We start from the raw sequence: 25,558 nt of genomic DNA, 5'->3' as shown, positions 1-25,558 counted from the left end.
CAAGCCCTGGGACCAGTGTAACATCTTGTCAAGATATTTCCCTGTTGTTTTTGTGCAAATTATCTTTGGTCAAACCAAATATATCATATGCTTTCAGAGAGTTTGGTTAAGAGCATCCAGATAATTAAAAGCCTTTCACAGATTATCCAGTATGGTGGGGACATTATTACTCTCATGATGACTATAATCCTATCGTTATGTTGTGGTGATGGTGATGACAGTTACCTGAGACCAGAAAGCTTTTTGTTAAGAAAAAAAAATTCCTTTTCTCAGATGTATCCATGCACAATAGAATATTGTTTGATTTAGTTGAGACATCTATAGAAAGAGGTTTTAAAATTACCAGATTAAGAAACGTGTCTCAGAAGTGAGTTTGACCCCCACACTTTTATTTTCTGTGTATTATATGCAAAAAGAGAACGACTCAGAATAGTGAGTTTTCACCTAAGAACAACCTCGGCTTCTGAACCCATGAAACATATAATTCAACAGGACCCTCGATTAAATGTTTGACCTGAAAGAATTTTGACTGTTACACAAAACACAATTATCTTTTACTCAGAGCAGTTCTAACATGCCATTTTCCCACTCAGGTTTAGAATCAGAAATCCATTCTCTAGATTTATTCTGATATACTTGTTCTAGAATTAGACAGCAAGAGATACAATATGACCTCACTTCCACCTCATCCTGTAGAAAGAAAAATGGGTTTCTTACTTAATACAAAGACCCTATGTCTGCTCATTCCTAGGGCTCTTTGCCTTCCTCCAGCCATGTCTCTGTTTATGCTGTCTATTTTTCTTTCCTTTTTTCCCTCCAGGCTTCAAGAGCCATAACAACCTTTCCCGCCCGCTAAAGATGGTGAGAGTAAGACTAATCCTCTCTCGCTAGGATTCTTCAGGGGCACTAGATAAATTCTATCTGTCCATCATAAAAGCTCATGGTAGGGTGGGGAAATTCCCATCTTTGATTTATAACAAGGGGAGAACCAGCAAGGTGAAGAATCAATCTGAAGAGGGTTGTAAAATACATGATTTTTTCTGAGAATTAAACTTCAGTATTTGAAGTTGCTTGAGATTTGAGAGAAACTGACCAGGCAGCAGTCCCAGGCAGTCTTTTTTTTTCTGTTGGGGAGTTCACCGCCAGATACTTTTTACCCAGGGGGTGATGTTCATAATGTCTCTTATAATTCTTTAACATTGGAGTGGGTAAAATTATTCACAGCTGAAATGAATGAATGACCCACCATTAAAAAATTATCCCACTGGGTTTGGGTAATATATTTGGGTTAAAATTCATGTATTCCTGTTAGGAAGGGGTGTTATAGAAACAAATACTGCACAGGGCCATCCTGAAGTAAACTGGAGAAGACAGGCATCTGTTAGCTGGGTTTGTTTCCTGAAGACATTCTCATAATCATGTCCCTCCTTCTCAGCTCTCACCCTCATTCATGCTCATCACAGTCTGTGTGAACTTGTTAAAAGCTTCTACCAACTTCTCTTGGAGACTCAACCTGTGTCCCATCGCTCCTCAAAGGACCTGGGCCCCTGACTGTTTGAGACCAAGACTAGAAAAAGACTGTAAATGTACAGAGGTAAAGGTGGCTCAAAACTCAGCTGCAGAAAATACATACCCCATCCCAGGACATAGTACCAGCGCAGAGACTGTCCCTCAACAAACACTGACACCACGATGAGAGTGTGGAGATAGACCCCTTCACAGAGCATCCAGAAATAATTGCACGCCATCATGTACTGGTGGAAAAAGTGCAGAATCTTGCAGATCAGCTGTTGGAAAGAAATGGAGATACTCAGTGGAAGACACTAGCAAGGGTTTGGCAGCAAACAGAGTGAATGTGAAAATGAGCCAAAATATCTGCATCCTGAAAGGCAGTGTCCCCAGGCATCTGTCAACACTTGTCACCCTTTATATGCAGACATCAGAGTAATAGAGTAATAGTGCATAGATTATTAGTATTACACGTAAACAGCCAGCCAACTGGGGCACTGGCAGCCCTAGTCCCCCAAATGTTCTTTCCCCCTTACACTCAGGTGACTTATTTAGACTATTTAGACTAGACAGGTTATCTTCCTGCAATGTGTCTGAGACCCATAAGTTTTGACAGCCTCCCAGGATTTGTCACATGACTTTTATGGCCCCTTTTCTGTGGCCAATGAGGAGCACAACGCAGAAATTGTTAATGCTCTCCTAAAGTTCACCGTTCTGTTAGTGATGCCTCCTTAGCAGTAAAAGAGGAAAAAGCCAGGTGATAAAATTTTAATATATGAGCCAGGAGCTATGCTGAGCCCAAATGACGTAATTCTGCTTTCAAGGGAGCCTTAGTTTCTATATTGGGTTTCAAGTGTTTGGGATACAGAGATTAAGATAACATCTTTGCTTAGTACTCAGTACTGATGTAGGATCCACACTTGCGGGGCAATCAGATTAACTTCATATTGTTTTTATAGAAATAATTGTTGCTTAAACTGCATAACAGAACACCCTAAACGATTTCCTAGTCACCTCTAGAGGAGGGCTTGTCATCTTGGCACTGCTGATGTTTCAGACTGGGTAATTTTTTTTGCTGTGGGGGCTGTCCTGGGCAATGATGGGTGTTCAGCAATATTTCTGACCTCTATCCACTAGATGCCAGTAGCACCCCCCACCCAGTCATGACAATCAAAAATGCTTCCAGACACTGCCAAATGTCCCCTAGGGAGCAAGACGTCCCCGTTGAGGACGACTGCCCTAGGGTGTTTAGCTGTGCTTGAATCCCTCTAACAACAACACTAACCATTTAGCATTCAAGACCTTGCACACTAGGGATGATTATTTGCATTATTATCGTACCAAGTGCTCGGCTTTACATTATGTTGCTCCTTACTACATTCTGAGTCTGGCAGGATTTCAGGCCTTCTGTTTTACAAAGCAAAGTAGCCATAAAGTGACTTTCAGTATTGCAGTAACCTTTTCAGGACCACTCATTTCTATTCAATGCATAGCAACTGTGAATCATTTACTGGGAATCTGACGTGCTGAGGTAGCCAGCTCGGTCCACGAGAAGGCAGACAATGCATTTTTCAGAGATAGAATCAACCTCTTTTCTGACCAAAGTGGAACAATAGCGTAGATAATTCAAAACATCAGGTAGTCGAAAAGTAATTTATATTTGGCTTATAAAGGCATTGAGTTGTTTTTTTTTTAAATCTTATTACCTTCCTAATTGGGATTATTTGATTTGATATTTTAATTAGTTTGCATTTGCTAAGCAAATACGTGCTATGTGCACATGACACTCAAACAATAAAGACTTGAAAACTCTAGTCCTTCTGATCAAGAGTTCCAGAGCAGATGCATTTGTGGAGGCAGGGACAAGAAGAGGGCGAAGATGACGGCCCTGTGCAGAGATGGGGCTCTGTATCACCCCGAGCAGCTCTGGCCTCACGTTTTATTTACAGCCAATTCTCATTTTTCACAGTAGGCACGTTCCATACGGCCAGAAACAGTAGCACACTAAGGAAAAAATTGTGAGATGTTTGGGTTCTGTTTGGCTTTAAAAAAAATTTGGCATGGGAGAATTCAAAATAGCAACCAGCCATTTCTTAAAGGACATTCTGCTAGAGTTTGGTTAAAACACATATGTTATTATTTAAGGTCTTTTGATTTTTCCAAATGGTGGTTAAGTTTCATGCAGAAACTATGCTTGGTTTTTTTGTTTTGTTTTGGTGTTCAATCCTGGACTAGGTCCTAGAGTTGCAAAGACAAAGTTCAGGGCTTGCAGTTTGTTCATTTGTGAATGGCCAATATACATGTATCTCAGCAGTGCACCAGCCTGCACTCTGCCTATAGGTGATTCTGTCGCTACCATTTCAGCGGGGTGTGTGTCATTCTGCCTCATGCAGGCACAAACTTTTGGGAAGAGGAGGTTGCATGGAGATGATCTTCCCTGAATTGTTGAGAACTGGAGTGGGAAATACTATGGAGAGAAATTACTTGTGTTTTGTCTACAAAAGTGAATGGATCAAATCAGACCAACATTTGATTAGGCTGGTTATTTTCCCAGCTCTCCTCTCTTGAACTGAGAGGGTGATTTTGATACACAGAGAGCTAGAAAGGACACACAGCTTCCCTTTTCTTCTCCATTCCTTCATACACCTTGTAAGCTTGAGATGCCCTTTCATCTACTCTTTGACATTCAACTCCAGAGGGTGTGGGCGTGGCTTCCTCAGAGGGGTAAGAGTTCTAAACAGTGTATGGTAATGAATCTCTCCCAAAATATTCAGTTCGAATGTAAATAATAGAAAAGTTTATAGCAGTGCTTCTCAAATTTTAGCATGCATCAGAATCACTGGGTGAGCTTGTTAAACGCAGGTTCTTGGGCCCCAGGAGTAAAGATTCTAATTCAGAAGATCGAGTGTGGGGCCCGCGAGTCTGCATTTCTAGTGAGTGCTGGCGTGGCGCTGATCCTGCTGGTCTGGGCCACACCTCGAAGGGATTCAGGGTACAGAGAGAATTTCCTCACTACCTGGCTCCTGTTTTAATTGCCTGCTGACCTTCCAGCGCTGATCATCCCAACCATCGAAGAGCACAAGCTTCCTGAGCCAGGAGACTCATGGCGCAACGAAAACACGCACACCCTGACTGTGACTCACGTGTATACTAAAGCCTCAGGAGCAGGAATTACATAACTTTTTGTCAAGATGCCAGTGCGGTTGATAAATTAAAGGGCAAAAGGTTCTCATATCAACTTGAAAACTGTCAACTGTCTTGAAAGATAGCTGAACCAAGGAGAAAAATCCCCCATTCAGAAAGTCAGCAGTAACTTTGCAGGAAAGTACTGTGATCTTTCTGTGGAGGAATTTAAAGACATAATATGATTTCAATTAAATGCGTGTCTGTCATGCAATCCTGAGCTGATTTCTGATAAAGCCTCAGAGAAAATGAGCTTGAAACTGTGCCATGCAGTCATGACGGTTGTGTATGATAAAAAAAGAAAGCACTGGAGAAAAAAGTCTCATTTGAGATAAATACATTGGAAGATGATCCAGAAATTGGCAAAGGAAACACTCTGGAATTGTTCAGGAATTGAAGCCAGAGTCAACAGAAAACTTGATGGAAATAAAAAGATCTGTGAGAAATGTGGCAGGGGAGTAAAAGTTAACAGCTTGCTACACTCAAGAGTCTTCCTCTGTATGGTGTAATTAGGATATTATATCACTGTTCACTGTGGATTTTCAAGCCACGACTGATTGAGTTTTATGTTTTTCAAGTCACAGCCCTTTTGGTTATTTGTGATTTAAAAACCTCTGAGTATGTGTATTTTGCTTTCACACTTAGTCCTTTGGGACTGAAGCAGTATTTTACACACGCTATTAATTTCCACGTCTCCCGTGCTGTCGAACTCAGAAATGAAACTGGGTACCACAGTTAGAAAATGACAAGTCCTTAAGGCAAGACAATGGTAACAACTATAATAAAAACCATACTAGCTAACATTTGAGAGTTCTTACATGCCAGACCCAGTTTTATGGATTTTAAGTGTATTGGTTCATTTAATCCTCACAAACAACTCTGTAAGAAAGGTACTATTATTATCTCTATCAGGCACGTGAGGCACAACAAGGTTAAGTAACTTGCTCAAGATGAATCTGTTAGTAGAAGAGTTAGAACCTGAGATTCCATAGTTCAGCAAGAACAATGCTATAGTATTTGGAGCCAGCAACCCAAGCACAACAAACATCAAAATGACTACTGCCCCATAGCTTTTTAGTAATTAACCAACATACACCCCCAAGGGAGTATACAAAACTTCTCGTATCTCAACTGGAAGGTTTTTGAGAATGGAAACAAATCTTTAAGAAGTTCTGCACTAAATTCATGACAGCCTTCTCAAAGCAGAGGAAACTAGCTGCAAATGTTGAGGTGAAGACTCACTACGTAAAACCATGCCACCAGATACCACTGTAGGTCACTAGCTTCCTGTGCAGAAGGATCACCCAGACTGGTCAGAGGAGAGAAACTGGAGATTGAGTTGATGTTTGTAGCCATTTTAGGAATGAATTCTTCAAATCCATATAGGAAAGTGGTCAGTTATAAATAATAAATTTAAAAGGAATAAATAAGTCCTCTATACTTTTCTGTACCACATGATCTTGGTTTAAAGACCATTTATTCGTTTTGACATGTAAGTAAAGTGAAATAGCATAAATGACCAGGGTAAGTTACCTCATTCCATTACCACGCCTTGACATTATTCTCTCTGCACAGTCCCTCAAATCCATCATGCTTTTTCATTCCCAATCATATGTTTTTTTATAGGCTACCAAAATGGATAATTCCAACATAGTTTTATCTACCATTGATCTCTCATCTCAAAAATTCTGCTATCTCTGTCACCTCCCTGACATTTGTATGCCCTCCCTCCCATCAGCTTCCTCTGGGCTGGGCAGGAGTCCATCTCCCGCCCTGGGTTTGATCAGTTTAGTGCCTCACTTCTGAGTAGTCATTCCAAGTTGATTTTCCTGTGACTAGGATGAAGTTCTGACATAGCCTGTTGGCTCAATTGTCCTTAACAAATGAGACTTAGTGGAAATTCACTTTTTTAGAACTTAGGACTCATTTGGCTTTCCTTATATAAGAGACGGCAGAAAATGTGACCCAATTGTTTTGGCTTTTGAGGTACAAAATGCTTGGGTTCCCAGCAAAAACCAATCTCCCTGTATTGTCCCTGTCAAATAAAAAGTTCTGAGAGACATTTCTTTCTAGCAAATGACAACTATGTGGCCAGCTTCCTTTAGATGCAGCAAGAACAATGCTTTTAATTCTGTCTCCAAGATCATCGAATAAGCAGAGGGAACAAGAAAATGAAATTTTCGATATTATGGAAATGAAATGTTCAAATGACACAAATGACAATAGGCAATTTTCACATCACTCAATAAACTGAGGATCTATTCAGCCCTTATTTATGCCAGGAGTTATTTTGAGTTTAAAAATCAACTTTAAAAAAATGTAAAGGAATAAGATTCTCACCCTTGGTTTCACGGGAGAGAATCTGCCTCACTCAAAAACTTCCAAGGGAAGAGACTGACTATTTTGATGGGAAAAGGATCCTAAACCCATAGGGATTCCCTGCTGAGGAGTGAGAACACTGTTTTCTTTCGCCCGCAACAAAATAAACTCTTGCAGAAGTAGTGCGAAAGCATTGGGATGATGCAGCCTCCTTTTAAAAGAAACAACTTTCTTTTTAACGTATCCCATTGGGTACTGGGAAGGAAAATCTTTTTGCCTCTTAGCTGCTGATTCAGGAACCTGAGAATTGGGTCAAAATGAAAAAAACAGCAGCAACAACAAAAAAAACCCCCACAGCTCTGCCTTTAGTTTGCTTAAGAAAGAAAGTGTCTTTAAAAATTATATATTCTTTTCTTTTTAAAAAGGAGACATAACGCTTGGATCACAGGTAGACGAAGTGCTAATGGACGTGCTTTAGTTTATGACTTTGGTGATGTTTTCCATGTTAGTTGCAGTTTCAATCAGTATTTGTAGACTGACAGTGCCTAATAACCTCCCCTTTTCAAAAATTTCTTCTGCTGAATTTTTTTTTTGTCTGTCTCTTCCTTTTTGGGTTTTTCTTTATTATCTCTACTCTTCCTGGCTAGGGAGGACATTAATGATTTTCTGGAATTTCAGTTTTTCGAGAAAAATGCAGTATTTCAAATCATTTGGTCATTTAAAATATCTGATTTTGCACATGACTTAGTAATACACTGATGACATGACTCTCCATGTTTGGACGTTATTTTCTCTGTCTTTTTAGAGGTGGGGAACTTTAGTGCTGGGGAAGATGGGGCTTTTCTAGTTAAACCTGGTTAAACCTTTCTTAGTTCTTGTTTCTCCCCTTTATGTTCAAATATGTTACAACAGGAAAAAATTCCTTTCTTACTGCTGCCTGCATTTGTAGTTTCAGCTACAATTTACTTCAATAGTCTTTTGGATAAGAAAAGATCCTCCAGAAATCGGACTTCTATGAAAGCATTTACAGCAGAATATGCATTTTCAAGGTGAGATACCACACAAATTTTAAGACCTGTGTCTCTCTTAGAAATAGTTAATTAAGCAGTTTCAAGGATGAATAACATATATCTACCCGAGAGTGTATTCCTTCCATTTCTTGAACTAATTTTCCCCACCTAGAGAGAGCAGTCCTGTGTTGTTTGTACGTGGAGGATTTGATAAGAGATACACCAAAATCTCCTTGGCAAACAATGACTGTGTTCAAATAGAGAAAGTACTAAAAACAAATGACCTAGTTTTTTTCCCTTTGAGCCAAGTGTATGCGTCACAATTTACAAACACGAATTAATTTTTGTCGTTGTGGTCACTTGTTTTTAGACTATGCCGTTTATGTGTATTTGGTGGAAGGCACATGTTTCCAGATTCTGTCTTATGAAAGAAACAGACTTGGGGACGAGGACGAGGCTCGCACGCTGTGACTGTCCCTGTCTGCCGCACCAGGGGGTTGTGATGGTGCCTTATTCTCATTTGAACCTCAGAAGGAAGGAGACTTCTCACTCAAAAAATATCTAGACTTCTTGCTCCTTTGCTTTCTGCTAAAAAACAGACACACACACACTTTGAAATAGGTGAATAGCTGACTGAGCCTCACATATATAGTCCTAAGACATAGCAAGCTGTTGCCATGGGAGGCTTGGCATATTCTTGGGGATTATGAAAAGCATGTCATGAACAGGTATTTCCCCCAAATGATATGAATTTAGTTCAGCCTGAAGACTAAAATTTGAGTGTGTGGTGCTCAATAAAAACTTGATTGATTGGATGGAATTCTACCTTTCAAGTGTTCTATAGTTTTTTCCTAGGAAATTCACTCTTGCATAACTACAAATACCTAAGTTCTGTTAGGTTAAAAATATATTGATTGGGAGAACCAGGTGTTAGTCATGCCATAAAGATAAGCTTCTTTCCTGCACTTTGAGAATGCCTAATGTATGTGAGAGAGCCACCCTCACTCCTCCATATCCAGAAGAAAACTTCCTATTAATTTCTCTACTCCCCTGCACTCGCATTCACATTCTCCCAGGGAATCAGCTGCATAGTGGCTAAGCCAGGTCCCTAGATACCCGCTTATAGACTTTCTTAAAGGTTTCTAGGCAATAAGGGAGCTGCAAGACAGAGCTGGGCTGGCTTGTTGGTGGCTGGGAGGCAGCCGGTGTGAGGTGACTGGCAGAGTACACAGGCATGTCTGCCCCTAAAATATCCTGTGAAAGAAAACAGCCGCCAATGATAACTGATGTGACTAAGGGCAATGAATAGAGTAACAGATCGGTTGGGAAAGCCGTGTACAGAGAACTAGGGACCACAGGGCAAGGGGTCAGCAGTAACCTTGTAAGAGATCACTTGCAGTGTCACGCCCTGGGGAATTTTTAAAAGCTTTATGCTTTTTTGGGACTCTGGGGTAACCCCTTGGAAGTAAGCAGAGCAGCTTTTATTATTCTCACTTGATGGATAAGGTTAAATGACTTCTACAATTTAATAGTGAACTCAGAAAAGTCCTGAATTTATCTATTTCAGGAAGATAACAGGTTTAGTGTGATTTCATAATGGATGAGACGCTCCCTTTACGCTAACAGTCAAAGAGTAGGCCGGAGGCATGACATATGGGTGTGAGACTCCGACAAGAGAGATGCGAGAGAATCTATTCAGTAATTTACAGAACTTCTTGACTGAGCACTGCTCTCAGGTTGGTGGGCTGATTATTTAGTGACTAAAGTGCCATTTCCTGGTCTACTTTGTACAGATAGTAATGTTCTCAGGGTTTTCACACTTAAGGGGAAATGGAACCCCCAGATTTGAGTCTCCTCTACTGAGATATTCTGTCAATGGTTTCTGCATGTTTTAAACTTGGCAGGTGTCAAGTTCCCTAATGAACTGCCAAGGGCATTTCCAGTTACAGACAACCATCCCTTTGGAATGGGTGAGCCAGTTTCTTTAAGAGCAATCTTCCTAAGGAAATAAATCAAGATAATTAAGAGCACCCGGTGGTACAGAGGAGAGAGGATGGGCTTCTGTGTGAGATGGCTCTGGGTTTGAATCCCACCTCTAACTATCCACAGTGTGGAGGACACATGCCTTCACTGAGCCTCAGTTTACCCAGTTAATAATGGGGCTAATATCCATCCTTCGCTGGGGTCTTGTGAGGATTAAATGAAATGAGATTACTTTATTAAAATTAGTTGACATTAAAAAGAAACCTCATCAAGGTAAACCCATTCTGCACCGGAGGCAGGATTCTGTCTTAGATAGCAGATGCCATGGTTTTAAAAAGATGGATCCTAATGCCTTTCTGGGTATATTCACACTACAAAAATTATTAACACTGTGGATCCATTGGAAGCCAAATTAAACTGCTTTCCCATGCCATGCCACTGTCACGCAGGGTGCACGCTCTGGGCAGATTTCACGGATTTTTGTCATTGGGTTGGCAGAGCTGTCAAATGCCAGTTCTGAAAGATGAGGCTGTCTACAGATGCTTGCATAACACAGTTAAGCAGAGACACAAAAATGAAAATATCCCTTGGCCATTCTTTGTGTGTTAGATAACTTCTGTTTGTGCTTTCAAATGCGCTCTCTACCCTGCTGCTACTGCCCTGGGCCAATTGCTCTGCACATCTCTGTCGGGGCTTCCTTGCCCTCTGGTTTCTGGTTGAGCTTGGTTAATGCAGGGGCCATCAGCAGAGACTGGGAGATGAGTGAACTAGGGACATTTAAACTTTTTTTTTTTTAAGTCATGCAGACATAGAACATGATAATAGTTGTATGAATCACTAGAGTAAATGCACAGCTACTGACAGTGGAGACGACTGGCCCCAGACCAGCCTGGCACCAGAATGCTGAGGGGATTAATACCTCCGCTCACCTGTAATCCATTAGTGATGCACTGGCGCCCTGCAGAGCACTGCCTCGAACACCTAGTATGTGTGTTCAGTGAACTTCCCATAGATGTTAATAAATTATTGATTAGTCATAAAAACTCATGATTTATTGTATGATTCTTAATTTGGCTATGAATTAATTATTCCTAGCTCTTTACTATAGCATATAACCACTACTTCCCATAATCACATAGAAGATATGCTTTGCTTAATGCAAAACTCAGCTGTAAAAGTAAATATGGTTACACATGTAAACACTAACACCATGCTCACTATTTGCAGGTATTATGTCCTTAAAAAAATTAAAAACAAATCATGCAGCGCTTACCGGATCCCTTTTCACGAGCTCTCCATTGGGCACGACTTCAACCAGGTGGATGATGATAATCATAGAATTCAGGATGTAAGTCAGAAACATGTTCTTGTGCAGAGTCACCCGTTGGCAGCGAAGGCTCCTGGAAGGAAAAAGTAACAGAAAGTATTAACCAGGGCCAAAATGTTGACGTACCTGGGGGACAAAACCCACGTTGGTAATATTTTTAGTATTTTCTTTAGCAAGAGACGAAAGAACATACAGAAATAAGTGAGGCTGGTCCCACCTCTAAGACTCATTACTACTTTTCTGCCTGAGTTTTAAAAAGTTTTTCAGTCATGGTAGCTCACAGTTTTTAGTCTTAAGGGTAACTTCCTACAAAAACTAAGAGTGAGTGATAAAAATCACTTTTAATTACAATAAATGCTGTGAAATTAGTTAAGAGAAGGACTTTTGCAAGAGAAACCATTAGGGTTTGGAATTGTGCTTCAGAAGAAAAGTCTGTCCACTGATGTGACCAGGCAGAAATCGAGTGGCAAATGGGATAACAGAGCCTGAAGTCAGGACCAAGACTGCCTGACAAAGCACTGAATCCCTGTCCTTTGCTCATCACATACACAGACTTCATTGTCTCCTTTCACCCTTTCTCTTTCACCATTTGTTTTCATATCTTATTTTTTGTATTCCAACAGGAATCAACTCTGTGGTTCCTCCTTTCCATGTCCTCCTGATGGTGGAGCTCAGACACAGGCAGAGAATTCCGAATGGGCTCAGACTGATCTAGTGCTGAGGCACAGTGTGGTTTGGATCTGGGACCCATCCAAGTGTGCTGCCTCTTGGCACAGCCATTTCCCACCTCGGGGGTACGAAACAGTTGGCTGGATTTTCCCTTCCTTTCCCCTCTACTTCATAAATGTGTACATATGTATTTGTGTGAATGTTCACCTAAACACACATTAGTTTAAATATCCTATGTCCCTTTTTTATGCAAATGGAGAGAGCCTGCAGGATAACGAAATTGGAATGATTATCCTAGATGAAAATAAATCTTGTGTTTGACCATATTTGATTGATCCAGTCAAAAAATGTTTAGCAACAAGTGAGAACTTTAACATTAACTTTCAGTTAATGAGGTCAATGATTGAGCATAGTAACTATTTCTAAAAAATCTCCACGGAATAAAGCTAGAATCCCAGGCATTTTGACAAGGAAATTCTGGGGAGAAATGAAATATGAAAATTCTTTCCTATGTTTTCAAATCAAAAGAAAATGAGTTGTCAATTATCTGTAGTAAAAAGTAAATCCAGGCAATGAAGGCATCTGTTAGGGCATATTTTGATTATGGTAGCTACATTTCTCAACTTTTCAGGGAGCACAAGCATTAGCAAACAGCTAATGCAGAATATTTTAAAATTTTCAACCTGCTGAGCAGGGGCAGCGTGCAGGAGGCAGACAGTGGGAAAGACGGGGTTTAGAGAAGAACTTTCTCTCTTTCTCACACACAGTACCATGTGCTACTTGATGTAGCGCCAGAAAATTCTGTTAAATAAACTGAACATAATTGGTTTTATAAGAACACTGTAAAAGTTGGAGGAACATTTAAGGCTTTAAAAAGAAAAAAATTATTTATGTGAAATAAATAGCCCATTTGTACGGCATAAACTCTTCCATAAAGCAACTGCTAAACCTGTGACCTGCCATTTTTCACAGTCATAATAGCACTTTATAATTCTTCTCACTGGGAGGCAAATATCCATGGTCTCATTATGGGATTCAGCCTGGCTTAAACCAACGACAGTTGATATTACGCAGGACTAAGGGGTAGGGACAGATGCATCACTCCGTGCTGTTATTCTCATGCCTGATTCTCTTTGGATTGGGTGCAGGTCAATAATCTGTCGATGGACATTAGCTTACAGGGTTGGCTAATGTCCAGTCTTTTGTGTAAACCACAACCACCCTGAGTAAAACATACTTCCTCCACCTCCACCTGGTTCTAGGGCCCTTGTAACCCTCTTTCATCCTTCTTCTTAACACTTACTGCCTCCTGACAGATCCCACATTTGTTTGTCGCCTGTTATTTTCTCCTTTTCTCTCACTAGAATGGAAGTGCTAAGGCAATTTGTTCTGTGTACCTAGAACGGCGTCTGACACAGCGACAGGCTTGATGCTCTTTTCTGCATTAAAAATCTTTATATAATAGCAATTTTCTTCTTTGAGCCGTGACCACTAAATAGTTTTCCAGTACATCAGGGAACTACATTAAGTGCTAGACGATCTCATATCTTGCATTTTGCATCATACTGAACATTTGCCAGATTCTTAAAATAGCTATTAACTAATATTTGACATTATCCTGTTGTTCGACATTAGTTAAAACCTATATACAGTACTGTATTATGTAATCAATGAGAAAATAATGGTTGAAAGCTAGATAAAGTGTTAGGATCCAAAGGAAGAATATGATACTATATGAGTTTCTGTTTCTTGAAGGCTTCAATATAATTTCTGCTTATTGAGTTTTAAAATTTTTGTTACACTTACTTGATAACATTTACACTAAGCTTTTTGAAGGGAGTTAAAGGTACTTTAAATTTATCAAACTTCTTTCAATAATCCAACACATATTACGTGTGTACGCACTATGATTCCAACCTTCTTGTAGATGCTAGGGACAAATGGGGGAACAAATAAACAGCTTCTGCCTTCAGGGACCTTATATATTACATCATTATTCACTCCTGTGATAAATGTTCTGAAAGAGAGGTATAAGATGCTCAAGAGGATTGACTGAACTTAACATAAGTAATTATGTGTTTAATTATTCTCAATACAAATCTCCTATCCTGTTGCTTAAATGAACAAGAGAGGCGGACATTTTCCTGTCAGACCGGAAATGTCTTAAGTAGAAATAGCACGAACCTGATGTTAGCTATAATTTATTCCTCTTGATAAATAACAAGTATTTAGATGGATAGGACACTGCTTACTGTAAGTGACAGGGAACTATGTAATTACTATAGGTTCTCTAAGAGTGGGAGGATAAGACAACATAATCTACTCCTGTCTTGGCCCAATCAAGGTGTCATTCACATGTGAGGAAGAGAGAATGACTTACTTTCATATGAGTCTCAAGATGTCATATTTTAAAGCTAAATGTCATTTTCATGAGTTTAGTTTATCTGGTGTAAATTTTTCACATTAAAACTTTTTTGTTTCAAGTTATTGGTATCCTGTGTATATATATGTGGGCTTTTGAGGATCTTGAAGTTGTATGAGAAGGTATTTAATATTTGCCTTGAGTTTTGTAGATTGTATAAATCAGTTTAATATCATAGGACAAGGAACAATTTTAACTAAGTTTTCCTTCACTTAGGTATCCTACCTTGCTCATGATGGACAAGAGAAGGGAGGGAAGGAGAGGGAATGTGAAATGGACTGCATTGAGAGTCCTAGAAAATTTCAAAACACAACATACTATACATCTTTCCTACTTGACAAGGCACTTAATACCTTTGGATTTAGCACAAAATCTTTATCCTTAAGGAACTCCCTTTCAATCATAATTGTTGCTTCTTTTTCTAACACTACTGTTCTATGAGTGAGTACGTGCCAAGAGATGACCAACAGTTATCTCTGGTGTCCTGTCATGTCAGGGGTGGGCTGGGAGAAAGGAGGCTATTTTGATGCCATGGATTTAATGGTTTCTCTGGAGGAACAGGAAGGCAGCCAGAGATGTTTAACAGGATACAAGATAGAGAGTTATCTATCCATCCACTATATAGCTGTCACATAGCATAGGGAATACTGAGTGAGTAGGAATCAATATTCCTTTCGCAGGCCTGGAGGAAACCCTCCTTTTTTGCCAGCATAGTCAATGTAACGTAATGCAGACAATGTAATGCAATGAAGATACTCCTCCTCTTTCAACATAGATCTCTATTAACTTTCAGGCAAAGTAATTGATATTCCCAACATACAACAATCAGCAAGGCATGGGTACCAAACAGTCAAAATGTATGTTAGTGGCTGTTCTATTACTGGACCTTTCTTAAGAGGAAGCAGTGAGATGTTTCAGTATTTAGAATTATTCCACAGAAATGTAAATTGATAAATTATAAATGGAACTGATGGGATAAGTGAATTTATCACAAATTTGCTTAAAATGGTCAGGAAACAAACACAAATGTCCAGAAAGGCAGTTTTCTCTAAGGGTATTTTTGACTCTCTTACTGATGTCTGGTATTGGCATCTACCAGTGAGAGTCTTGGCGAACTCATTTGGTGTTTCTGTTGAATTCTTCTGTATGGTATTTTTTCCCTGCAAAGGCCTAAACCAAATATCATCCTAATGAGGCTGTCGTCAACCTTTAACTGGTGGACCAGAAGTAACCTGCATATCATCCTGAACATTATTATAACTTTATCACTTTTATATAGTTAAGGTCTTTAGTACTGCCTTTTCTAGCACTTAAATCACTGAAAAAAATGTTCCTCTATCTTGAAGAGGGCATAGAAGTTCAACTTTCTTCTTTTAAAATAACAAAGACTTCATATACATTTGTACATTCATTTTCCGATAGCACAGGGAGCTTGTTTATTTGTTTCAGGGTTACATAGTCCTGCTTTTTATCTTTTCCTGTATGCTCAGAATAAAATCACATTAAGATTAGAGGCATGCCTTAATGATCTCATTCCGAGTAATATCCCAGGATGTTTAGCAAAGTGTTGGCAGTTCCATAGCCTCCCATATATTCAGTAACTTCAAATTCCTCTGCAGGCCTTCATGGCCTGCTGGTTTGGGAAGGACACCTGCAGGGTTATTCCTTTTTATAAACCCTATAAGGCACATTTTAGGAGTTTAGAGTGAGATTTCAATGAGATGATTATGAATGGGGCGTTAGGTCTCAGAAGTGGAGCTGGGTATAACTTCTCATTTCATTAAAGTTTTATGAAATTGATTATTTGGATTTTTGAAAATAACTCAATCCTGGGCATGCAGAATTAAGCAACAGAGTGATGATTATTTTTTGCTCAGGGTTCAGAGAGATGATGCCGTTTAAGTGCATAAATGAAAACCTCCCACTATAACGTGCAGTAAATATCACAAGGGTGATGGTGAGTGTTTGAAAAAAATCTGGGAAGATATTTCTAATTAAAAGATACAATTCAGTCATAGATCAGAGTTACCTTTTATGTTCACAGTCACTTTTAATATTTCTGAAATCCAAATGTAAGAAAAAAATTTGAAGAATCAGAAATATACCTTAATTGTAAGAAAAACAGATGGCCTTGGTATTTTCAGTTTGGGCAGATTTAAGGTAAGATTAAGAACAGGTATAAAAATCAGGCATGACTTCTTTTGGATCTGAGTATTTAGCATCTCAGCATGTGTTTTCTTCGTACCCTAGTCATCTCTTACTGTGTGCGCCCTGAGAACCAGCTATTTCAGTTTCTGTCTTTCCATGGCTATATTCAGATTAGACCTCAGTGAGACTTGGTTTTCCTTCCAAGACTTAAGTTGCTGTTTGGTAGGTTCTTGAAACTAAGAGACAGGAGGGCAAAAATAAAATCAGTGCTTCCTAGACAATCTTCCTCCGCATTCTCTCAAAGATTTTACCAGATTAGTTTTGTTTCGGGACTAACTGGAATTGAGAAATACTTTATTTCGCTTATGGGCTACAGTTTTAAATACCCGTCTTCAGTAGCTTAATAGAGAAATGATGATTGCAAGAGCATCCTTATTTCCCTAGATGATTTGGCTCTCATACCTCATCACTTACTTAAGTGACTGGAGAAATAAAGAGCTAAGATATGCTCCCCTGACATTTTTTTTATCTTTAAAGTCCTGCATGGATTTATTAGTTGTACAATTATAAATTTGGGAAGTTTCCTTTCCATTTTCTTATGGTTATATTAAAAAACGTTGAAAGAATAGACTTCCAGTGATAGATGTTTTAATCAGAGTTGTATGAGAGCCATGATGGTATATTTATGCACTGTGGTCAAGTGCAGTGGAAAAATGAACAGACGTTCAAAGATTAATTATGCTAGGTGTTTGCTGTATTCTGATCATTACAATTGAAAAAATTATTCTAATTCTAATAATTAATCCCTTATGTCTTATTGCTTTATCAGTCTTTCTCCTGTGAACCATATATGGAAGGAGCTCATTCTTTGCTTACTTACATTATTCTTTGCTATTCAGCTAACCAAAGAATTGCTATTCAATTATAATGCTTAGTCAACATAAGAATTTTGATGATAAAAGATATAGATATAAAACAATGTATAATTACGATGTAAGATATAGACAAAAATTAGAAACAGGATCAAGGAGAAAAATTATAGTTGTGTTACAGGTATGTTTACAGGTGATTCTCCCCTTGGTTTAATTTTCTCTAGTATTATCATTGTAATATTTTAAGAAAAATCAAATTAAAATTCTGTTATTCTACATATGAATCACTATACATTTATTTACATGTCACATCTTTTAAGTGTGGAAAATTATTTATAGTCTGTACTATGAGTTTTCCTTCATCATTTGTATAATATCACTAAAAAAAGTATTGCAGGAGGAAATACCATGGTAGTGTAGAAGTTAGAATTCTCATGACAGGGTAATGTAGTACCTCCTGACTTTGATTTAAAGAAATGACACTGAACTTAGGACATGTGTTTAGGACCAAATTTAGCATATCTTACTATCACACATACATTGGGAAGTCATTCCTCAAACTACAGAATCAATGTTTTAAATTCTCCATCATTGTAAAATCAGTATCTATATCAACTTAATCATTTTGCAATGGATTATGCAATCATTTGCATAGATGCAGCCTCAGAACAGAAACCCCCACTGGAATTTTATTCCTTATAGTTCTTAGAAGATCATTTCAGTTAACAATGGTAGGTTTGCAAGGGCAAAAAACTGACACTTGACAACAGGCCATCTTCTTCCAGAGATTCTCCTTGACTCTGGCTGAGTGAGTCGAGGCCAGAAGAGACTTCCTTCTCCTACTGAACACTGTCATGGCCCCACCTCTCTTCTGGCCCAATCCACTTACAATACAGCTCACGATTAAGCAGGGTGCATGTGAACTTGTGGCCACAGCCTTATTTTAGAGTGAGGGCAAAAGAAGAAGGAGGGTTTTTTCCCCAATACTTCATGGAAACTTAGCCATCATAAGTAGAGCTTTACCATATTAATGCAGGCTATGTATGGGCTCACAGGATTATTTCATTTGGGGAAAGAGGCAGATTGCCTTTGAAATGTATATGATCCCATCCTATTTTCCTCAAAAATAGGGTTAAAAGGTGTTACTTTAATTAATTTCATTTTTCTTGCTACTTCATGACTCCCAATGTTACATGTCTTGTAATTTGCAGACATCCCCTTGCCCAGAACACTTGCAGAGTTTACCATTTATTTTAGTACCTAAGAAAATTAAAAGCAGATGCTACAAGTGCACTTACCTGAAAAACATGAAAATCGCCAGGGAAATCGCCAAGACGAAAATCGACATAGAATGACCCACAATAGCCAAGTAGTACAGAATGAACGCGTTCTGGAACAACAAGAAGCAAACAGTTACAAAAACAAATAGATGAATAAATGATTACAGAAGATGGAAAACAGTTTCTATTTTTAAATAGTATAAATCAACGACTGTTTTCCTCCTTTAAAAAAAAAACTACTAAAATAACAAATATTTAGAGAATTAAATTATATCGAATTATAAATTAGATTAACAGATTAACTGTTATAAGAATATCAGTTAAGAATATGCATGACATGGTGGGAAGAATATAAGACTGAATTCATCAGAGCTGTTCTTTACTCAGAGTATTATCATTAAGTCTTTATGTGGCCCCTCCTAGGTCACTTACTTCACTTTTCTAGACAACAGTAATCCTCCCCTGTAAAATCATCTGGTTGGGTTAGAGGATTTTTAAAGCAATTATATGCTGCTTGTAAGGAACATCATTTAATACAGGGGTATAGAAATACTGGATGTGAAAAGACGAGAAAAGATGGACCAGTAAACATCAACCAAGAAAGCTGGTTCAGATGTTGACTCAGGAGGATACAGCAATTCTAAAATTCTATGCACCTAATAATGTAAATTCAAACTACACAGAGCATAAAGCAAAAACTGACAGCCCCTAGTAATCAAAAGAATGAACACAGAGATGACAAATCAAACTACTGAAGATTTGAACAACATGATCAATAAAATTTTACTAATTTACATATAATAAACATTGCACACAGCATCTGCAGAATACCCAAAATTTTCAAATGCACAAGAAATATTTATCCAAATTGACATACACTAGTCAGTAAAGCAAATCTCAACATATTTCAAATAATTAAAATCTTAAAGAGCATCTTCACTGACCATAATAGTCCAGAAATAATTCATAAAAAGATAACTTAAGAAACATCCTCATACTGCTGAAAACTAAACACTATATTTCTAAATGACCATTGGATCAAAGAAGAACTCACAATGACATACTAAAACTTTTTGGGTATAGATGAAGCTGTACATAGAAGTTCAAAGACTAAAATGAACATATGAGAAAAGAAGATTGAAAAATCAATGACCTAAATTTTCATCTGAAGAAAATTAAAGAATGTAAAAGAAAGGAAACAGAAATTATAAAGAGAACTTGAATACATGTTGAGTGGATCAAAGACAAAGCTGAGTCCATTCTGATTTGTTACTACTTCTGTCTTACTGGCTGTTAAATATTCTTAATATTATCTCTGCTTTGAAACATTTAAGCCAATGGGGCTGGGAGGGGAGCAGATACTCTTCTCTTCAGAGGCATCAGAAATGTGAAAAGATCACTTCCACTATAATCTAAACAGTCACACCTGTACCAATGAGCCGATGAGAAGCCCCATTCTAAGGGTTCCTTCAAGGGCTGACTGTAAAACTGTCATAGACATTTCAGGACAGAGAAGGGGGCTGGAGGCTTGTGGAGAAATCTGTAGTTTTGGGACTTTTCCAGAAGAAAGATGTTAAGGCAGTTCCTGAAAATGCTGCCTAATGTCTGGCATCGGGGAGAATCACATCACCTGCTCCATGGACACTGTTGCCCTTGCCATAAACGAACGGCCTGATTCCACAGGCTCATGGAACTCTGAGTGCCAACCAAGAAGTAAAACATCGTTTTCCCCGATGCAATGTCATAGAGTCCTCAGAATTTATAGGTCATTATCTGATTTCCTTCTATAAAATAGATTGGCTTCTTGGTAGCAGGCGTTTTAAAATTATGCATATGTTTCCATGTATAAGTAATGGCATTTTCACCCAACACTGAAATTTGAACTAGAACCTACCTGCAGCTTCTCAGGGGTGAAAGCGTTGCACATGGAGTAGTTGGACCAGGTTATGTTGCTCTCAGGGTCTTTGTACCAAATCCCGTCCTTACCGCAGTATTTTGTAACTCTTTCTGTTAATGAAACAGAATAAAATCTCAAAACCGCAAGAAGGAAAAACCGTAATTTAAAGCCTAAAAGCCATTCCAAAGTGTATCAGCTCACAATTCCAAAGGTATCAGGGTTGAGAATCATTGTCCTAAACCGTATGTCGGCCACCTTGGCTGTGTCCCATTACTGCTGATCATTTGACTCTAAGGGCAGGACTTAGGACAAAGATTTGCTTTTTATACTCTAGCATATTCCTTCAGACTATCAGCTTCTTTTGACTTTCAATACTATTATTCACTGTTTCATTACCAACCTGTCTTTTACCAAGCACTTTGTCTAAAATGAAGTCTCTGTCATTATCAAGATACAGCTTTGGGTCAGTGGTAAAATACTAAAGAATTTAAGTTTATTGAATATAGGTAGTTTTAAGATTTGCCTTTCTTTTGAAGTGGATTTGTCCCCCAGCTGAGAGGGTTCTATCTAAAAATCAGGCTGAAAAGATGGATCTATGCCTGGAAATTGCTGTTTTGCTGACCAAAACCTTGCCTTTTAGTCGATAATGACAGCCACTTTGGCGAGAGCCCATTGCTGCTTTGGACCTGGCCTTGTAGCCTCAGTCGCAGAATAGCTCTTTGTGCCAATCAAGTTAACCTCTAATGTAGTTGTCAGATTCAGGTTAATGAAGCATCATTTGTTGGGAAGAGTCAATAAAGACCTGGAGAATTACCAACAAATAGCATTTAGTTAGAGTTTACAGGAAGGTAGTACTGAGCAGGGCATAGCACTAAGCCCTTTCTCTCTTCACATCCCAACTTTTCCATCAGAATGAGAATTCCTAGAAGCAGCTGGCCTGCGCTGGTTTTAAAAGTGCCCCACTGTTATCCCACTTCCATTATCTCTGTCTCACTGGAGTGGAGCTTTGTATCTCCATGAAAAGCCTTTCCCACACGCCGTCTCAGGGAAAGACTAATTGCTCTGCTCTGATCAGGATTCCAGAAATGTTCTTGCCTCAATTTTATTGTATGACTGCTGTTTTCTATCTTAACTGATGTCCTCACTTTCAGTCTGTGGGAAATAACGTCTTGTCACTCACAGACCATAAGTGAGGGTAACCAGATGGACTGGTTGACCCTGAGCTGTGATAGAAAGTACGACCAAACAAGTCTTGGAAAAATCTGAGTCAAGGTTGATTTTTCTGTAATCTCTTAAGCAGGAAACAAACACTGATTTCCTCTCTTCAAAATGTTATTTCCAGTCCAGATCAGCTAATTCAAAGAAGATCCTCCCTTGTCAGGAACCTGGCATTCTCTTCTACTAACTGTATGTTCTAACTCTCCCCTCTGGAACCACTCCCTCGGAGACTCTGACGGAAGGAGGAGTGGAGGGATTGCTGTGTTCTGTTGCCCATATCTCATTAGAAGAGATAGGGAGCTTGAGGGAGAATGACCTGCGTGCTGGGCACTCTGTCCCCGCACCAGTCAACCAGGGGCTCTGGTTTCAGCATTTAGAGCCACCCGAACACTTGCAGGCTTGGGCTCACTGTGCTCTCGGGAACAAACCTCACCCGTTAACAGGGACTAACACGGTGTGTCTGCAGCGGGACCCACTTCATTTCAGGCTCTCCTTTAAAACTAAGATTCATACTCCCTTTCAAGTTTCTTAATCCCAGATTCATTTCAATGGGACAGATTGTCTATCTAGTTGCCTAGAACAGAATTTATCTGGCCCTGATACCCATGGTTCCTGGAGCTGACCAGCTGCTACCTTTTGCTCCCCTGGGACCCACCTTCCTCCGTGGGCTATATCAGTCTCATCCCACCCCGGGCTCTGCCTCTCACGGGCATAGCGACTGAGTGCACTGGCTGGGCTTCCCTGGGACCAGCCACTTTCTCATCTGAACTTCTACTGCTTACTACACTTTCACCTCGGCTGCACGATTTAGTCGGAACGTTTAAAAATCTTGAATGCCCAGGCTGCACTCCAAAAGAGTTAAATCCAAATGTCTAGGGTGGTACCAGGGATCAGGATTTTTTTTTTTAAAAGCTCCCCAGCTTCTCAGACAAGTTGAGAATCACTTATGCACTACTAGCAGCTACCTAATCCCACTCCCCAACCCCATGGGGCTCGTCTCTGGATTGAGGCTGTGACACAACCTCGTGCATGCTTCTCCTCATACCTTCCTCTGCATTGCTCCTGACCACTCACCACTGAGCGTCTTAGATTCTGGGCCTCCAAACTATTTGGACAGCTGACAATACTAAGATGTGTGACTTCAGTCTCCAGTTTCTCACTCCACGTGGCACCTGGTACTCCTGCCTAAGCACCCCAGCCCAACTCCTAACCACACGTGTGGCTAGACTGAGGGCCGACGGAACAACATGTCCTGCCTTGACAGTTCTGAAAGTACTTCAATCTGCCTAAGTTTGTACAGTGATTTAGAAATACAATTTCTCAAATGTTTTTCCGAAACTGTTGCACTTAGAGTTAGGTAACAGCTTAGGAGACTTGACTTCACTTGTGGTTTTATGTCAAATATTGTGTCAGTATAAAATGAGGTAACATATACAAAAATGATATTCAATGCAAAGTATCCCTGTTACTTTTATAACTAAAGGGAATTTGGTATCATTAATTAACATACATTTGCTGGCTGTTCATGTTGTGTAGGACAGAGCTGGGTTGGTATGATCCATTTTATTAGTATTAGTCTTATTTACTGAGCATATTTTAATAAGCTAACGTTAGAACAGAAAGTAGATGTCTAGAGTTAGCACCTTCTGCTTTGTTTTCCCTGCACATGACAGTTTTATATAATTTTCAAGGTTACATAAAATTTTCACTGTACCTGTTCTATCAGACCAGTACACACAAACTCTGGATCAAGTATTTGCATAAGCCACCAAATGTGAGACCGTTGAAAAACGTTTAAATCACACACTTAGATAAAATTGTTCATAGTTTTAGAAAAATGAATTTAAAATTTCCTTATAATGTAATAGTAAATATTTAAACTATATAGAATTTTAATTTAAAATTAATAGAATTTATGACCAAGGTGCATGAACTGGTCAGTAATGTGACTTAAACAAAAGGACAGCTTGCAATCCTTGTACAACTGGGTAATAGTTCATTTATGGAAATGCTTCAGAGCATGCTGAACTACGTAGAGTATTACTTGGTAGGTATATTTTATGTCTGATTTTCTTTTCAGAATTAGAAAAACTATGAAAGTTTCTTCATAGCAAAATATAAAATAACAAATACCTGCTGAATCAAAGTCTGGGAAATAATCTGGGCAGTACTGATGGGCGAGAACTCCAGCCGGTGTGTCATCCCAGCAGGTCCATCCATCCCAGGTACGGTTGCAAAAGGGGCCTGGCCATTTAGAAATTATATTGCAGTTGTCAAAAATGATAGACTCCTCAGCAGGATTTAACAGCACCTAGACAGTTATTCTGAGGCTCTCCCATTGGATTTGGAAATACTAAAACAACAGTAGCAACAGCAGCAGCCAAATAAAGGTATTAACTTTTCCAACTACTAAGGGAATTTTTTGTAGGATATTCTGCAGTTATTCCTCAAAAGCCGTAATTTGTCATCTGTATAGAATCTTTCCTCCAAAATCTTCCCTTTAAAATATCTCCAGAAATGCTACAAAAGAACTCATGTGAAAGTATATGCAATATCACCCCTGGATAAAAGGCTTTGGGACATATGTATCCTACTAACCATGAACCTTCAAAGGGTTGCCTTGGGTAGTTCTACTGTTAATCGAGGGGGTGATACAGTTGTTCACCATTCCTACTGGAGATGCATTTGCAACGAGTTAATGGGTTGCATGTAAAAATAGTCTTATTACTTTAGAATCACACTTTGTTACTAGCTAAAATAATGCTCAGTTTGATCACTTTTATGTATTCATCAACACTGGCTCCAAGTGGTTTCTCACTGCTTTCAAAAATTAAATCTACCCTAAAACATGAACATTTAACTCTGTAAAGATATTCAAAAGAATGAGCCTCAGGCTTTGAAGGCAGTTCTCCAAAAAAAATTTTTTTTAAATAATGATCATAGCACAAAACTTCAACCTGCCCAGATGACTAAGACCAAAGTGCAGGAGACTACACACACTTGCTTTCTCAAAGTATCAGTTTTGTGTTTCTATTGTTTTATCTGCTTCAGAGAAATGGTTTCTTCTTGGGGCAGAGTTGCATCTCTTGCCTTTTCGGGTTCTAAAAAAAAAACACTGAAACTACTGTAGACAGAAGAATGACATGTATCTATCAATTAACTCACTTTTACATTTAAAGGAAAATGCTAAAAATAGGAACTACAAATTAGAGCTTTAACTGCTTGATGGCAAACCATATGTAATAATAGAGTATAATCAACCAATTTCCCCCCTGCCAAGCAGTGTTGTCTTAACATGTGGGAGGGCATACAAAATCTCGCTGGGTCTTTTCAAATGTTTTAGGGGACAGAGGCAGAGGATTCAGATGGATGTAGCAACGCTTGGCCATCGCATCCTTCCTTTTGTTTTCCTGTGGGCCCAATGTAGCTAATAGAATATGCTTGGCCCTGGGAATATTTGGGCAGCCACAGAGAGCATTCTAGAGAAGGTGACAGATAAACAGTGTCTGCCTAGGAGGTATCTGTTTCCACTTCCTCTGGGAACTGGGGGTAGAAAAGGAGAAGGAATAGCACAAGTCGCCAACCAATTGACAGTTAAGGGAAGATACTACCTAATTAACCCAAACAAGACAGAGTGTGGACAGGTTTCACCTCAGGCTAACTCTCTCCCCACCATTTTCCAGCTCTCTCCCTGTCATTCACCAATTCCTCTCCCTCACGT

At 39.1% G+C, this 25,558-nt stretch overlaps 1 protein-coding gene across 1 annotated transcript in view; it reads right to left on the bottom strand.

Moving 5' to 3' along the window:
- The window catches only part of CALCR (calcitonin receptor), a 93,595-nt gene that overhangs the window by 10,798 nt on the left and 57,239 nt on the right, over positions 1–25,558 (bottom strand). Inside the window, exons 4-8 of the mRNA XM_074366616.1 lie at positions 23,971–24,081; positions 20,617–20,729; positions 18,741–18,832; positions 11,278–11,404; positions 1,634–1,787 (exon numbers count right to left, since the gene is read on the bottom strand). Of these exons, the coding sequence (XP_074222717.1) occupies positions 1,634–1,787; positions 11,278–11,404; positions 18,741–18,832; positions 20,617–20,729; positions 23,971–24,081 (597 nt within the window). The remainder of the gene's footprint in view (positions 1–1,633; positions 1,788–11,277; positions 11,405–18,740; positions 18,833–20,616; positions 20,730–23,970; positions 24,082–25,558) is intronic.

This window comes from Camelus bactrianus, chromosome 7 (assembly GCF_048773025.1).
Source record: "Camelus bactrianus isolate YW-2024 breed Bactrian camel chromosome 7, ASM4877302v1, whole genome shotgun sequence".
In the NCBI taxonomy this organism is placed as follows: Eukaryota; Metazoa; Chordata; class Mammalia; order Artiodactyla; family Camelidae; genus Camelus; species Camelus bactrianus.
Note: the sequence above shows the minus strand (reverse complement) of the source record. Positions and strands in the feature narration are given on the sequence as shown.